Below are 14,503 nucleotides of genomic sequence, written 5' to 3'. Positions count from 1 at the left end.
GCCAACCAGATGCCCCTTGTGGGAAACAGGATTCAAGGGCAAAAGCACCCTCCCTTTCTATGGTTTCCAGCAACTGGCATTCAGAAACATTGCTGCCTCCAACTGGGGCTGCCCCAGATCTCCCCAGTAATTGTAAAGGGAGGGAGAGCGAGTGCAGTACCTGCCAGCACCAGCAGCATGTGTTTGGAGAGATTTGAGGTGGCAGATTGGGGGCATCCTAAAAACTATGACCCATGTTGAGCCCACTCCAGCAGGAATGTCCCCAAATGTCTAGGTGTGTTGGACAATGTGTTCAACCACAGGAATTCCCTTCAAGGATTTTTTTCTCCCTGTGACACAGAAGCTTGTTTTCTTCTACTCCAGAGAGGAGGATTCAAATTACAAGGATATTCTGACAAAACATTAGGAAGAACTTTCTGATGGCAAGAGTATTTAAAGAGTAGAACAAATTCCCCCAGAAGGTGGTGGACTCTCCTTCATTGGAGATTTTAAGTCAGGGGTTGTCAACTTTTTTATAACTACCACCCACTATGCATCTTTCTTGATGGTAAAAGTTCCTTACTGCCCACCAGTGCTCGATGGGAGGAGGATTCAGCTTGTGCTATAGAACCCCCTACCGCCCAACTAGAATCCTGAAACACCCACTAGTGGGCGGTGGGGACCAGGTTGGCAATCTCTGTTTTAAGCAGAGGTTGGATGACCACCTGTCAGGGACTCCTAAGCTGTGATCCCTGCATTGCAGGGATTGGACAAGATGACACTTAGGATCCCTGCCAATCCAATGATTCCACCATTCTGTTATTATATCCTGCTCTTCCTCCCAAAGGGCATCAAACAACAAGCAATAAACCATAAAAACATATATTGAAAACATTTATGGAAAAGTGTATTTCTACTCATGCATCGTAAGCTGCTCAGATGCCTTCACGTTTTGCCAATGTTTTTGAAATGAGGGGAGAGTGAAAATGGGTTCCTTGAAAACTATCTGCTCTAGCTCCTAGTAATAATACCCACTCTGCTGAGGATATATCCTGTCAAGTCTCTTATCTCTGTGTTTTGTGTCCCTCATGCCTCTGCGGGATTATCTCTGAGGCCACGGCGCAGCTGAGCATCAATGTGCAGTGTGTCAATGGGGTCAGCCTGCTTCCATCCATAATGAGACTGATCCCAGGCATCTCCATCTTCTGTCTCTGTGTGGGAGGGGGTCCTGTCCTTCACCCTGGCTTGTCTTCTTGAAGAATTTCTGCCCTTACCTTCTGCATTTGGTACTTTTAGTTAGGTGAACCAAGATGGCAAGTAGGATCTATCAGCAAGCGTCATTCTGCAGTTAGAGTGTCAGACGAGGACATGCAAGATATCATGGTTTGAATCCCCACACAACTGTGAAGCTCACTTGGGTGACCTTGGAGGCTAGTCACCTACGTTGCATACTTGATGAAATGTGGAGAGAACTATTTATGCCACTTCAAGCTCCTTGAAGAAAAAAGGCAGCGTAGAAATGGAATAAACAAATGCAGGAGTGGTATCTATTTCTTCATTCTGTTTATTTTATTTTTATTTCAAATGTATAAATTTTAACAAGGGACGAATTTTTGCATACAAACAAGAAAGCAACAACAAAACAACAAAAATGCACTAAAATCATATGGAATGTAGCATCTGGTGGGAGAAGACAAAATGACTGCATTGTTTTCCATGCAAAGATGCATTTCCTTAAAATAATCATGCAAAATCACACAATGCTCTTACACACAATAATAAGACTTTGGCTGAAGTCTTGTGCCAACGTACTTAGTGGTATGTCCGGGGCCGGATTTAGGTTTGATGAGGCCCTAAACTACTGAAGGTAATGGGGCCCTTTATATGTCCAGCTGTCCTTTGTCAACAACAAATTGTCCCTGTTGTTTTTTGTTGTTGAATATATTCTATATGGTAATTTATGAACCTAATAGGTATCTAAAGCCATTTGCACATAACAAAATATGTATCTTATCAAAGTAATTGTTGAACTGAAATACAATTAAGAAGTATATTAATAGTGAAATACTTTTAAAATTTTTGTTGGGGGCAAGCAAGAGAGTGAGGCCCTAAGCTATAGCTTGTTTAGCTTATACACAAATCCGGCACTGGGTATGTCCCATTAAGCTCAATTGGATTTACTTCTGAGTAAACATAAAGAGGATCAGGCTATTATGCTGCAGTCCTATGACACTTACTTGGGAGGAAGTATCAATGAATTCAGCAGGTTGATTTAGAAGTAAATATAAGTAGGATCTGGGTAGGCTCATCTATACAAGAGTGTTTTCAGCATGCATCCGTATCAGCAGGCAAGGAATTCCGAGGTGCAGGTGCTGCCACATTAATGATCGAGTTCTCACAAATGCAGAAGGTAGAAATGTAAACAGACATTGCTTAGTGTATCTATCACATTCAGCACCTTTTCTATTGCCCTGCAGTTCATCAGCCGAATGAATGAATGGGGAGTTAACACAACTGTTTTCCTTGCTTTCCAATTACTAGCAGTCCAGCAGAAATATAAAGAACATATACTGTAGAATCATAGAACTACAGAGTTGGAAGTTACACCCAAGGGTCATCAAGTCTAACCCCCTGCAATGTGATGCCCAGTAAATTACAATGCTGTTTTGGGGAAACATGGAGATCTCTAGAGGACGGACTCAGTTGGTGACTCACTTGCCTCTGCCTAAGCCACCATTATTCAGAGTGTTTCCTTGGCCAGCCCTCCCAGTGTGAGCCCATCATTGATGTGAAGAACTCCGTAAGCTGAACCGCTGGGCCCTTGAGCACGTTGCCCAGAGGTAGGACTCCTGATCCCATAATTGTTCACTCCAGAGCAGCTTAAGGTCGGCAGATTAGCTGCAGCTATTTCTGTCAAGGTTAAGGGATGCAACGAACTTGCTTGTTTCAAGAAACACGCTCACTCCAACCAGCCTTTACTTAAACAGAAAGTTTGTTGTTCAGTTTTCTGCAAACTGCTCTGAAAGCCTTTTCTCGCTAAAGGAATACAGTTGTATTAATGACAACTGCAGCCAGCTAAAGAAAGAGCTTTGATTAAAGCAATTAAACAGAAGCTATGGATGAAATGAAAGGTAAGGTAAGGAGAGCCATAGGTACTAAGATTTCTTGGAAGAAAAATGAGTAGTGGTTGCAAAAATGAGCCACCAGCAACTATGAAGTCTTCCTCTCTAAGAAATCATAGAATTGTAGAACTGGAAGGGACTCTCAAGGGTCATCTAGTCCAATTCCTGCAATGCAGAGACCACAACTAAAGAATCCCTTGCAAACGGCTATCCAACTTCTGCTTTAAACCCCCCAACAAAGGAGAGTCCACCACTTTCTGAGGGTGTCCCCTCCACTGTCTAATGGCTCTTCTTCTATCAGAAAGTTCTTCCTAATGTTTAGTTGGAATCCCATTTCTTATCATTTCAATCCATTGGTTTGGGTCCTCCTCCCCGGAGCAGCAGAAAACAAGCTGGCTCCATCTTCTCTATAATAGCCTTTCAGGAATTTGAAGATGGCTCTCATGTCACCACTTAGTCTCCTCTTCTCTAAGCTGAACATCACTGACTCCCTAAACAATGTCTCTTGGTTTCCAGACCCTTCATCATCTCAGTCGCACTCCAGGTGGGGCTTGACCAAGGCAGAATAATAGTGGCACTATTCCGTCCCTCAATCTGGGCACTTGATTTGGATGTAGCCTAGAATAGCATTAGCTTTATTTGCTTTATTTGCTGCTGCATCACACTGTTGCCTCACTGTAAGCTTGGGGTCTTCTTAGAGCCCTGGATCCTTTTCAGATCTCTTGCTGTTTACAGGGCTTCTCTTTGGGGCATCTGGTTGGCCACTGTGAGAAGAGGATGCTGGGATAGATGGGCCACAGGCAGGTTCTTCTTACAGGGCCCTGTGTACAGAATGCCCCCCTCCACTGGGTGGGAGAAGCCAAGGCGGGGTAAACAGTGGGGTGTTGCAGCTTTGGTAAATTGTGCACAGGACGCGGGTGGCACTGTGGGTTAAACCACAGAGCCTAGGGCTTGCCGATCAGAAGGTTGGCGGTTCAAATCCCCGTGATGGGGTGAGCTCCTGTTGCTCAGTCCCTGCTCCTGCTAACCTAGCAGTGCGACAGCACCTCAAAGTGCAAGAAGATAAATAGGTACCACTCCGGCGGGAAGGTAAATGGCGTTTCTGTGCGCTGCTGTGGTTTGCCAGAAGTCGCTTAGTCATGCTGGCCACATGACTCCAGCTGTATACTGGCTCCCTGGGCCAATAAAGCGAGATGAGCGCTGCAACCCCAGAGTTGGCCACAACTGGACCTAATGGTCAGGGGTCCCTTTACCTTTTACATAGAAAGCTGCCTTATACCAAGTCAGACCCTCACTCTGTCTAGCTCAGTACTGGCAACAATCCCTTCCAGCTCTACGATTCTATGATTCAAAGCCTATGGTTAGTTTAAAACATGGGTCTGGATTATTATTTTTTTAAAGACTTTCCAGATAATGAATCATATTCTTTTCGTTTCGACAGGTAGGGGGTGATTTTTGTTTATTTACTTTGGTTTTAATGTGGAGTCCATTCGGGCAGGTCCCAACCTGGCTGCCCCTCCAATCTCCTGTGGTGACAGATGGTGGTCACTGCTCATCTGTAATTAATTGAACTCTCTTGACTGCAGTCTTCCTAATGCAGCCCGAATTATCTCCTGGGCAGGCTGGCTGCAAAGGCCTCGCCCCATCCAGCCCTTACATAAGGATTTCCCAACACCAGCTTATTTCCACAGCTGATCTTTGTGTACCACTTGTCAACCTGGGAAGGAAGCCTATCTAGGAGAAGGAAAGCGCTAATCCTAAAGCTTCACTGCCTCGCGGGATATCTTCAGGTGAAGAAAAGGCTAAGGAGTAAACCCTACACAAGTCCAGAGTGGAGTACCTAAACTGGCTAGATGGCACCTTGTATGCCTCCTTCCGGCAACTTGTGCAGCCAAACTGGTGCCAAACATATAGTTCTGCTTTTCTTTGGACTATATCAGCGCAGCCAAGAGGGGAGGTCTTGTTGTTTCGGCAGCCTAGGACTGTTAATAGTGTTTTATAGATAGAAATTATTTTATTCATGATTTATTGATTATTATATGATTGATGCTGTACTTGTCATGTTCTGTTGCAGGCTTCCTCACACTCGGCCCTCTAGATGGTTTGAGACTACAATTCCCATCATCCCTGACCACTGGTCCTGCTAGCTAGGGATCATGGGAGTTGTAGGCCAAAAACATCTGGCGGGCTGAGTTTGAGGCAGCCTGTTCTGTTCTGTTCTGTTCCCATTATTGGTTGGTTGCAAAGCTGCTTTGGGATTCATAAAATAAAACCAATCAAAGCAAATCACTGAAATTTGGACATACATCATTTGGAAGAGCTTCCTCCCTTGAAGATGCTGTCATTAAGTGGCAGGGAGGGGGGAAAGCTACAGTGGTGCCTCACAAGACGAAATTAATTCATTCCGCAAGTTTTTTCTTCTTGCGAGTTTTTCGTCTTGCGAAGCACGGTTTCCCATAGGAATGCATTGAAAATCAATCAATGTGTTCCTATGGAGACCGTTCGGGGATAGAGAGGAAGCGCCGCACGCCTTCCCCTCTGTCCCCGGACCTGTTTTAAAGCAAGGGAAGGGGCAGCGGGGAGAATCGCTTCTCCCTGTTGCCGCCCCTTGGTTCAAAAGAGGTCCGGGGAGAGAGGGGAAGGCGCACGCGCCTTCCCTTCTGTCCCCTCTTTTGAAGCAAGGGGCGGAGGGGAGAAGATCGCTTCTCCCCGTTGCCGCCCCTTGGTTCAAAAGGGGTCCGGGGAGAGAGGGGAAGGCGCACGCGCCTTCCCCTCTGTCCCCGGAGATTGCGGGGCTGGCAACGGGGAGAAGCGATCTTCTCCCCGCCGCCCCTTGCTTCAAAAGAGGGGACAGAGGGGAAGGCTGGCAACGGGGAGAAGCGATCTTCTCCCCGCCGCCCCTTGCTTCAAAAGAGGGGACCTCTTTTGAACCAAGGGGCAGCAACGGGCGCTTCCCCTCTATCCCCGGACGGTCTCCATAGGAACGCTATCCCCAGAGCTTGCGGGGCAAGCTTCATTTTGCGAAGCAAGCCCATAGGGAAATGCGTCTTGCGAAGCGGCTAAGAAAATGAAAAACTCCTTCGTCTAGCGAGTTTTTCGTCTTCCGAGGTGTTCGTCTTGCGGGGTACCACTGTATTTGCATCCACCTGTCTTGAGAGACAATGGAGTGTGCCTCCCAGGGGTGAAGTTAAACCACTGCATTAGCAGCATCGAAGCCAGGGGCACAAGCCTGGACAGTGTGAATGGAGGTTCTGGGCTACCCAGATGACAAGAAAGCTTCCTACAGTATGACTTCACCTTCGAAGGTGCACTTTTCCATTGTCTCTCTCGACAGACTGATGCCAACCAACCTACCGAAAAGGAGGCAGGGATGACCACCAACATAGATAGTTTTTAAAGAGGATTGGACAAATCCAGGGGAGGGTTATTCTCTGCGCCCCCTGTCAGATGCAGCAATGCCTCTGAATACCAGTTGCTAGAAACTGCAGCAGGGGAGAGGGTTCTTGTGTCTGCACAACTGGATGAGCATCCTTCAATTCCTTCACCCAAGTAGTTTATAAAGACACTGAACTACTACAGGCCCAGGACAAATCCCTGTGGTAGCACCCCACTTGTCTCTTTCTTTCAGGTGATGAGGAAGCATTAGTGAGCACACTTTGGCCTCAGTCAGTCAACCAGCTACAAATCCACCTAAAAGTTACCTCATCTAGCCCACGTTTTACCAGCGTCTCTGCAAGAATATTTTGGGGGACTTTTGTCAAGTCTTACTGAAATAAAAATGCACTACATCCACAGCATTCCCGATATACCAAGCTTGTAAAGGTAAAGGTACCCCTGACCGTTGTGTCCAGACACGGACGAGTCTGGGGTTGCAGCACTCATCTCGCTTTACTGGCTGAGGGAGCTGGCGCTTTGTCCGCAGACAGCTTCCAGGTCATGCAGCCAGCATGACTAAGCCACTTCTGGCAAACCAGAGCAGCACACGAAAACACCATTTACCTTCCCACCGGAGTGGTACCTATTTATCTATTTGCACTTGACGTGCTTTCAAATTGCTAGGTGGGCAGGAGCTGTGACCGAACAACAGGAGCTCACCCCATCGCGGGGATTCGAACCGCCGATCTTCTGATCGGCTAGCCCTAGGCTCTGTGGTTTAGACCACAGTGCCACCCACGCCCACACCAAGCTTGTAACTCTTATCAAAACAAATGAGATTTGTCTGTCATGACTTGTTTCTGAGAAACCCAGCATCCTTTTCACAGACTGCTTGTTTTAATTATCTGTTCTAGGACCTTTCCTGGTATCAATGTCAAGCTCACCAGTCAGTAGTTACTTGGTTCTTCTTCTCCCCGCCCCTTTTTGAAAAAGAGGACATTTGCCCGCCTCCGGTTTGCAGGGACCTCACCTGTTCTCCAAGAATTCTCGGTTATAGACAAAGGCTCTGCGATTACATCTGCAAGCTCCTTTAGTACCCGCTAACTCATCAGGCCCTTGAATACATTTAAAGTGGTTTGGTGTTTCCTTATCACCTCTTTCCCCATCTTGGGCTACAGCTCCCTCCTTACATCATTAATTGTTATCACCAGGTTGGGCATTGCTTTCCTTTTGGAGAAAAGCAGAGGCAAAGCAGGGGTTGTGAAGTTCCACCTTCTCTGTCATCCAGGAGCATTTCGCCACCTTCTCCACACAGATGACCTATTACTTACTTGTTCTTCCTCATTTCAAACATAGCCAAAGAAACTTTTATTATTTTTAACCTCTCTTGTAACCTCATCCTGAGCTTTGCCCTGCCTGACTCTCTACCTGAAACTACTCTTGGCTACTCTTCATGAGTTCCTCATTCTTCCATTTCTTATATATGCCCTTCCTAAATCTCAGTGCATCTGTAATCTCCTTACCTGATCCTGCAGGTTCTTCTAATATTCTCATGTTCTTATCAAACACCAGAGGGCTGGAGCTTTCTGACTAAACAACAGCTGTATGCCCAAAGCTCAATGGGGTCTCTTGGAGATTAGGAGCAATTAATCTGAATCCTCCTTCCAGCAACCAGGCAAGAGAACTGTGTGAACTTCAACACTCTTTAACTGGTTACAGAATCAATTGGTAGGTATCCCCAAAAGCCATCTAGTCCAACCTCCAGCAATTAAGTCTCTCCTATATATACTATTCTGCTCTTTTGCCTTTCTCTTATTTTTATTGTATCTGTTTGTTTGTTTGTTTGTTTGATTCACTTCAAGAAAACCTCTCCCCACACCGCTTAAGTGATAAACTGAGGAAGGCATTTCATGTTACTTTATTTAAATACAGAAAGAATAAGTTACAGCAACTACGAGTTAACTCCATAAGGCTTATCCACTCAGCTTGCTGAGGACTCCTTTAGGAAACAGGGATAACCAACTTCTCCATAGGGATCGTCCATCTGGGGCAAGATGCTTTCACTACTTCCAGATTCCTGGCCAGGGGAACCTGACACAAGCCCCCCAACAAAAAAACCCCTTCTCTTTTTGAAAACCTTCTCCTCTGGAGAAAGAGGGGTCCCCAGGGTGGGGGGATCAATCCTCTGGTTCTTGGGGAGGGCGCCCGGGTCACAGGCTCCTCCTCTCGAGGAGGCACTTGGTCAGCCCATGTTCTTGCGATTGCCGTAGCCCCTGGGGTGAAGTTCCTTCCACTCATCCCATTCCCGGGCTTTGCGCAAAGCTTCATCGTCATCCTTCTCCTCCGCTTTATTCTCTTCTTCCTGCTTTTCTGCAGCTGCTACAGGACCGAAAAAGGGGGAAACCAGACTGAGAGCACAGTAGGGAGAAAAACTCTGAATGCACTATGATTCCTGCATTGCAGGGTGTTGGGCTATATTGCCCTTCCGGGTAATATAGTTCTCTTACACTGTACGATTTTAAACTGAGGGTGGGTGCGCAGGGACTCTTTCCTGCATCGCAGGGGGTTGGACTAGAGGACCCCATGGAGTTCCTTCCAATTCTACTATTCTAAATCCTCAGCCTATTGTTATCTGCTGCTGCTGGAAGGCAGTGGGGAGACATTGCGGGGGAGACATTAATCAGGGCTTTGGCTAATTAATATTCTTTAGCCTTTTAAATGTGTTTGTGGGAAGGGGGGCATTGTTTTGTTGTTTCTGTTCTAACTATTTATATGTGCTTTTATCTTGTATTTTTATCAAATCAAATCAAATCAATCAATCAATCAATCAATCACTAAACAAATAAAACAAAGCTATTCAGAGTGGGGGATTTCCAGTCTATGCTGCTCATAGACACAACTTATTTATTGCATTTCTGTCCCACCTCTGTTCTTCCAGGATCTCAAGGTGGCATACACAGTTCTCTCTCCATCTGCATTTCATCCCCACAACAACCCTGCGAGGTAGGTGATACTGAGAGGCAGTGACTGGTCCCCACGGTCACACCCAGGGAGCTTCAAAGCCAAGTGGGGATTTGAACCCTGTCTCTCCTGGGCCCTAGTCTCTCACCGTTACAAGAGGCATCCTTCCCCCACACCCCTGCGCCAAATAAATACCTGAGGCCGCTTGTGATATGCCCTGATCAGGAAGGGCTCCTTGCTTTCGATGCTGCTCATACCAGTCATCCACTGTCATCGTCGCCAGGCTTGGGTAGCCAGCGCCAAACACCCTATAAGAAAGGAATTAACATTTTTATCATTTAATCATTCAGCACAGTGGTGGAGCAGAGCTGTGCTCTAGTCCTAGCAAGATGGGAGTCTCTTTGGCTGAGGGGTTCTCATGTTTGGGAGACAGGTCTAGGATGGGACTGCCCTACCTCTGAAAGAACAAGTGTAGAGCTACAGGGTATTCCTGGATACATATTTGTCACTTACAGAATCACAGAACTGGAGAGTTGGAAGGTGTCCCTGAGAGTCAATGCATGAATCACAGTTCAAGAATACATGAAAGGCAGTCATCCAAGTTTCACTTAAAAATATTCAGTGAAGGAAGATTGTGGTAGTTTTTGTTATTGCCAATATCATCACCATTATTCATAGAATCAGTTGTTTATTATGATGTTTATTATTATTAAAATTTATATACTGCCCTTCATCTGTAGAGTGCAGAGTGGTTCACAATACCAACATACATAAAATTACAATATAAACAAACACAAAATACATAATTAAAACAATAACAAAAGCAAACCAATCCCTCCACCACCACAACACATTTAAAAGGGCATTGAATGTCGCCTAGCACTTAAAGGTGTATAATGAAGACACCAGGCAAACCTCCACAAATGGGGAGCCACTGTAGAAAAGGCCTGTTTTCATGTTGCCACCTGAGGCACACAAAGAAGGGCCTCAGACGGTGACTGGTGGGTGCAAGTAGGTTCCTATGGAGAGAGGTGGTCCTTGAAGTACTGTGGTCCCAAGGCATTTAAGGCTTTATAAATCTAAACCAGCACTTTGAATTGGGCCCGGAAGCTAATGGGCAGCCAATGCAGTCAGGCCAGGATCAGTGCATTATGCTCAAACCATCTTGCCTTGGTGAGCAACCTGGCCGCCAAGTTCTGCACCAGCTGAAGTTTCTGAACTGTCTTCAGAGGCAGCCCTATGTAGAACGCACTGCATCAATCTAACCTAGAGGTTAGCTGGAAAAATCCCCCAGAGCCATCTGGAAACCCATTGGGTCCATCAGCCTCTGAGAACGGACCATCCTCATAGGTTCCCCACCTCTGCAGAATCATAGAATCGTAGAGCTGGAGGGGGCCCCAAGTGTCATCCCGTCCAACCCCCTGCGGTGCAGCAATCGTAACCAGCATCATACAGCTGGAAGGAGCCAGCCCCCCTGAATGCCCCCCCTGAAAAGAGCAGAGCACCCATACTTTGCCTGGGCAGTATCCCGGGTCAGGATGAAGGGCTTCAACGGAGGCCCAAGCGGGCGTGGAGGCTGCGTCGCTGTACCCTAGAGAGGATAAAAAACATATTTCAGCACACAATCCAAAAGACACATTCTACCCTCCACAGCCAACTGAAGGGCCCCACCCCATGACACCCATTCAGTGACAGGTGACGGATTCTGCTGCCCACAGTGACCTCAGATTCTTCCACGTGGGGAAGGACCATAGGTCAGTGGTGGAGAATTTGCCTTGCAAGAAAAGGTCCTGGGTTCAGTCCCAATGCCATCTGCAGGTAGGGCTGGAAGCCACTGCTGCCAGTCAGTGTTGGTGGTACTGAGCTGAATGGAGCAAGGGTCTGACTCAATATAAGGCAGCTTCCTATGTTCCTACATACAATTTATCAAAGCTGCAACATTCAACTATCTGCCCTGCCCCTGGCCGGATCTGGAAGAGGGGGCTGTTCTGTATACAGGGCCCTGTAAGAGGAGCTGGCCATCTCACCCAGCCAACCAGGTGCCAAAGGGAAGCCCGCAAGCAGGACACAAGCATTACAGCACTCTCCCCTCCTGCAGCTTCCAGCAACTGGTATTCAGCGCAAAGTTAAACTGTGGAACTCGCTTCCATAGGAGGCAGCGATGGCCACCAATCTTTAGAACAGGATTAGGGAAATTTACAGAGGAGAGGGCTGTCGATGGCTAAGAGCCACAATGGCTCTGCCCTGCCTCCACATTCAGAGGCTGCAATGCTACTCTTCTGCTCTGAGACTGTTTGCATGGGTTCCCTTTGGGGCACCTGGCTGAGTCCCATGTGAGAAGAGGAGGCTGGACTAGATGGGCCATTGGCCTGATCCAGAAGGTTCTTTTTATCTTCTGTTGTGCATGGGTCTTGCTTGCAGGCTTCTGTCTTCATGGGTGTGGTCAAAGGACATCTGGGGAGCCCAGGCTGCTCCAGGGCCTCTGTAGCACCTCTGCAGGGTGGGGAGTGGTATTCTGACAGAGGGCTCCCCTGTTTTTCACATGTAAGGGGTCACATCGCAACCACCACAACCACAGGGGACCACTCAGATGCTCTCTCCCCATTGTAAAACCATATAATTGAAGAGCAGGAACAGATCCCAAGGGGCATCTAGTTCAACCCACTGCAATGCCTGAAGTGCTTTCAGGCCCCACAAAGGCAGAGAGGGCGGTCCCCTCCCCATGTCCCACCACCCTACCTGCTTCAAGGCATCCCGCCGAATGAGGATAGCGACTTCCTGATCAATGCTCGCGATTTCCTCCAAGCTTGTGCTAATCCACTTCTTGATCTGGAGCAAGTAGAACTCCCGGATCTGCTCCTCCTCTGCCTGGCCACCGTCGATGAAGGGCTTCAGGGTGGCCAACTGGTTCTCGAGCTCCTTCTTCTGCTTATATCTGTTTGGGGAAAGAACATGGAGGGGTTGGCCTAGATGACTCTCAGCGGTCCCTTCTAACTCTAAAGATAGGTTGGATAGGCATTTGTCGAGGATTTCTGCTTTGCTGGGGGCTGGACCGGATGATCCCTGAGGTGTCTTCCAGGATTCAAGGGATAAGGCTTTGAAAAACATTTATGTTCCTGTCTATTTTAAATTTGAGCACCTTGCTTTCCCTGTTTTACAAAACAGCTGCTTTGAGCCTGTTTTCTAAACTGCTGTCTTAAGTTTAGGTATTCAACCCACTGCATTATTTTATAATTATGGTTTTCCCAATGAAATTATTGTTTTATTTCTGGCTTAATTTAATTATTGTTTATTCTGAAACATACCAGAATTTAAATATTACCAAAAAGGTATCACAGTAACTGAAAACATTTAAAATCAAATTGACTTGAAACTGACATTTGCCACCCATAATCCAGGAAGGCCTCCCTACTCACCTTTCGATCTTCGCCTGCCTGTTGGATGCCATGGCAAGGATAGCCGTCTGCTGATCAGTCCCCAGAACGGAGTTGATGTTGCTATCGGAGGACTCACTTTCATCCCCGCTCTCCACCTCCACCTCCCGTGGGAGTTGGAAGCGCCCAATCCCATAGTCTTTGCAGACCTTCAGGAAGTCCATGAAGCCAGCACGGGCCCTCTGTACATGCTCCAGGCGCTTGCTGGGGTTGACCTGCTTCAAGACGAGGGCCGCCAACAGAGCAGGGACCAGCATGAACTTCAGATCGGCTGAGGAGATCTCCTCCAGCTCTTCATTGTGGCTGAAAGGAGAGAGCAGAGTAAAAATCATAGAGTTGGAAGAGATGCTCCAAGGATCATCTAGTCCAGCCCCGCTGCAATGCTGGAATTAGAGCTAGAGAATCTGGCCAAGCTCTGCAGAAAAAACCTCCAATGGAGGGGAGTCCACCACCAGTTTCCATCCCTCTCTCATAACACTAGAATGCATGGACAATTTTTTCAAAGTCCTTCTTCAGACAGCACACAGCTAATTTGTGGAGTTCCCTACCACAGGGGAACACAGATGGCTTTACAAGAGGACAGGTTCATGGAAGAGGAGAGGGCTATGAATGGCTACTAGTCACAATGGCTTAGGTAGCCATCGGTGAAGCCTACACAGGGGCGCCATTGAGGCTCCAAGCCTCTGTGTGTGTGTACACAAATGCGTGGAGGTGCCAAACTGGGTCTATGACCTGGGCAAAATAAATCCTAGTTTTGCCCCTGTGGGCCACTGTGAGAATAAGATGCAGAACTAGATGGGCGATTGGCCTGATCCAGCAGCCAGGCTCTTAGAATTATAAAACTAGAGTTGGAAGGGACCATGAGGGTCAACTTGTCCAACCCAGGGCAACGCAGGAATCTTTTGCCCAACGCTAAGAGCCTCATGCCCTATTTGCTGAGCTATGAGAAGGTCTTAAAAACAGGGAAAAGCAATAGAAGAACCAAATCAAACTGCTTTTATTCCATAAATTGGGAATTTGGTCCAGTGCGAATTTCAAATTCAACTAAGTGGGAAAAACTGCCTGTGAACTGTCAGGATCTGAGCAGGGAATGCAAGGTGGGGGTGGGCACCTCCCTCTTCTATTGTGAATGGGTGAGATCCAGCCCAAGCAAAAGCTTGTGGCGGTGAGGAGCTGAAGGTGCCTCTGGGCAGATACAGAGTCCCTCTGGAGCCACAAGCTGAAGATTGGACTGAAGCACTGCCGGTTTCTAAAGGTCATCAGGCAGGCGCTGCCATCCCGAGGTAGACTGTGAGCCATGGACAGCCCCCCCCATGGGGTGTACATGTGGCGCCCTCTGCACATGCTCTACGGCACCTGAAGAGCTGGAGCTCGGCGACGGCGCTGGAGGCGCGTTCCAGGAGGCCGATCCCGCGCTGCACCTTCCGCTGCACAGCGGGGGCTCCCGACGAAGGTTCCGCGGCGCTGCCATCCTCCACCTCCTCCAGCAGTCGCCAGCCGGACTCCAGCAGCTCCGACAGCCGAAGCGGCTCCTCCGTCGTTGTGCTCGCCGCCATCATGGGAGAGGCGGATGTGGAGGGAAAGGAGCGGACGGAAGTGGTACCGTCTTGCGGCTGAAGGAGGTGCCGCCAT

The 14,503-nt window shown here is 47.7% G+C and overlaps 1 protein-coding gene across 1 annotated transcript; it reads right to left on the bottom strand.

Annotated features, from left to right (window-relative positions):
- Nucleotides 1-8,378: 8,378 nt before the first annotated feature.
- IGBP1 (immunoglobulin binding protein 1) lies at nucleotides 8,379-14,460 on the bottom strand. Its single transcript, XM_082208559.1, has 6 exons — nucleotides 14,228-14,460; nucleotides 12,854-13,174; nucleotides 12,177-12,372; nucleotides 10,949-11,028; nucleotides 9,633-9,745; nucleotides 8,379-8,855 (listed from the first exon to the last, which is right to left on the bottom strand). Exons 1-6 carry the CDS (start codon nucleotides 14,428-14,430, stop codon nucleotides 8,719-8,721), a joined length of 1,050 nt encoding a protein of 349 aa, XP_082064685.1. The 5' UTR covers nucleotides 14,431-14,460; the 3' UTR covers nucleotides 8,379-8,718.
- Nucleotides 14,461-14,503: the final 43 nt, after the last annotated feature.

The sequence above is a fragment of the Podarcis vaucheri genome (assembly GCF_965113315.1).
Source record: "Podarcis vaucheri genome assembly, chromosome: Z".
In the NCBI taxonomy this organism is placed as follows: Eukaryota; Metazoa; Chordata; class Lepidosauria; order Squamata; family Lacertidae; genus Podarcis; species Podarcis vaucheri.
Note: the sequence above shows the minus strand (reverse complement) of the source record. Positions and strands in the feature narration are given on the sequence as shown.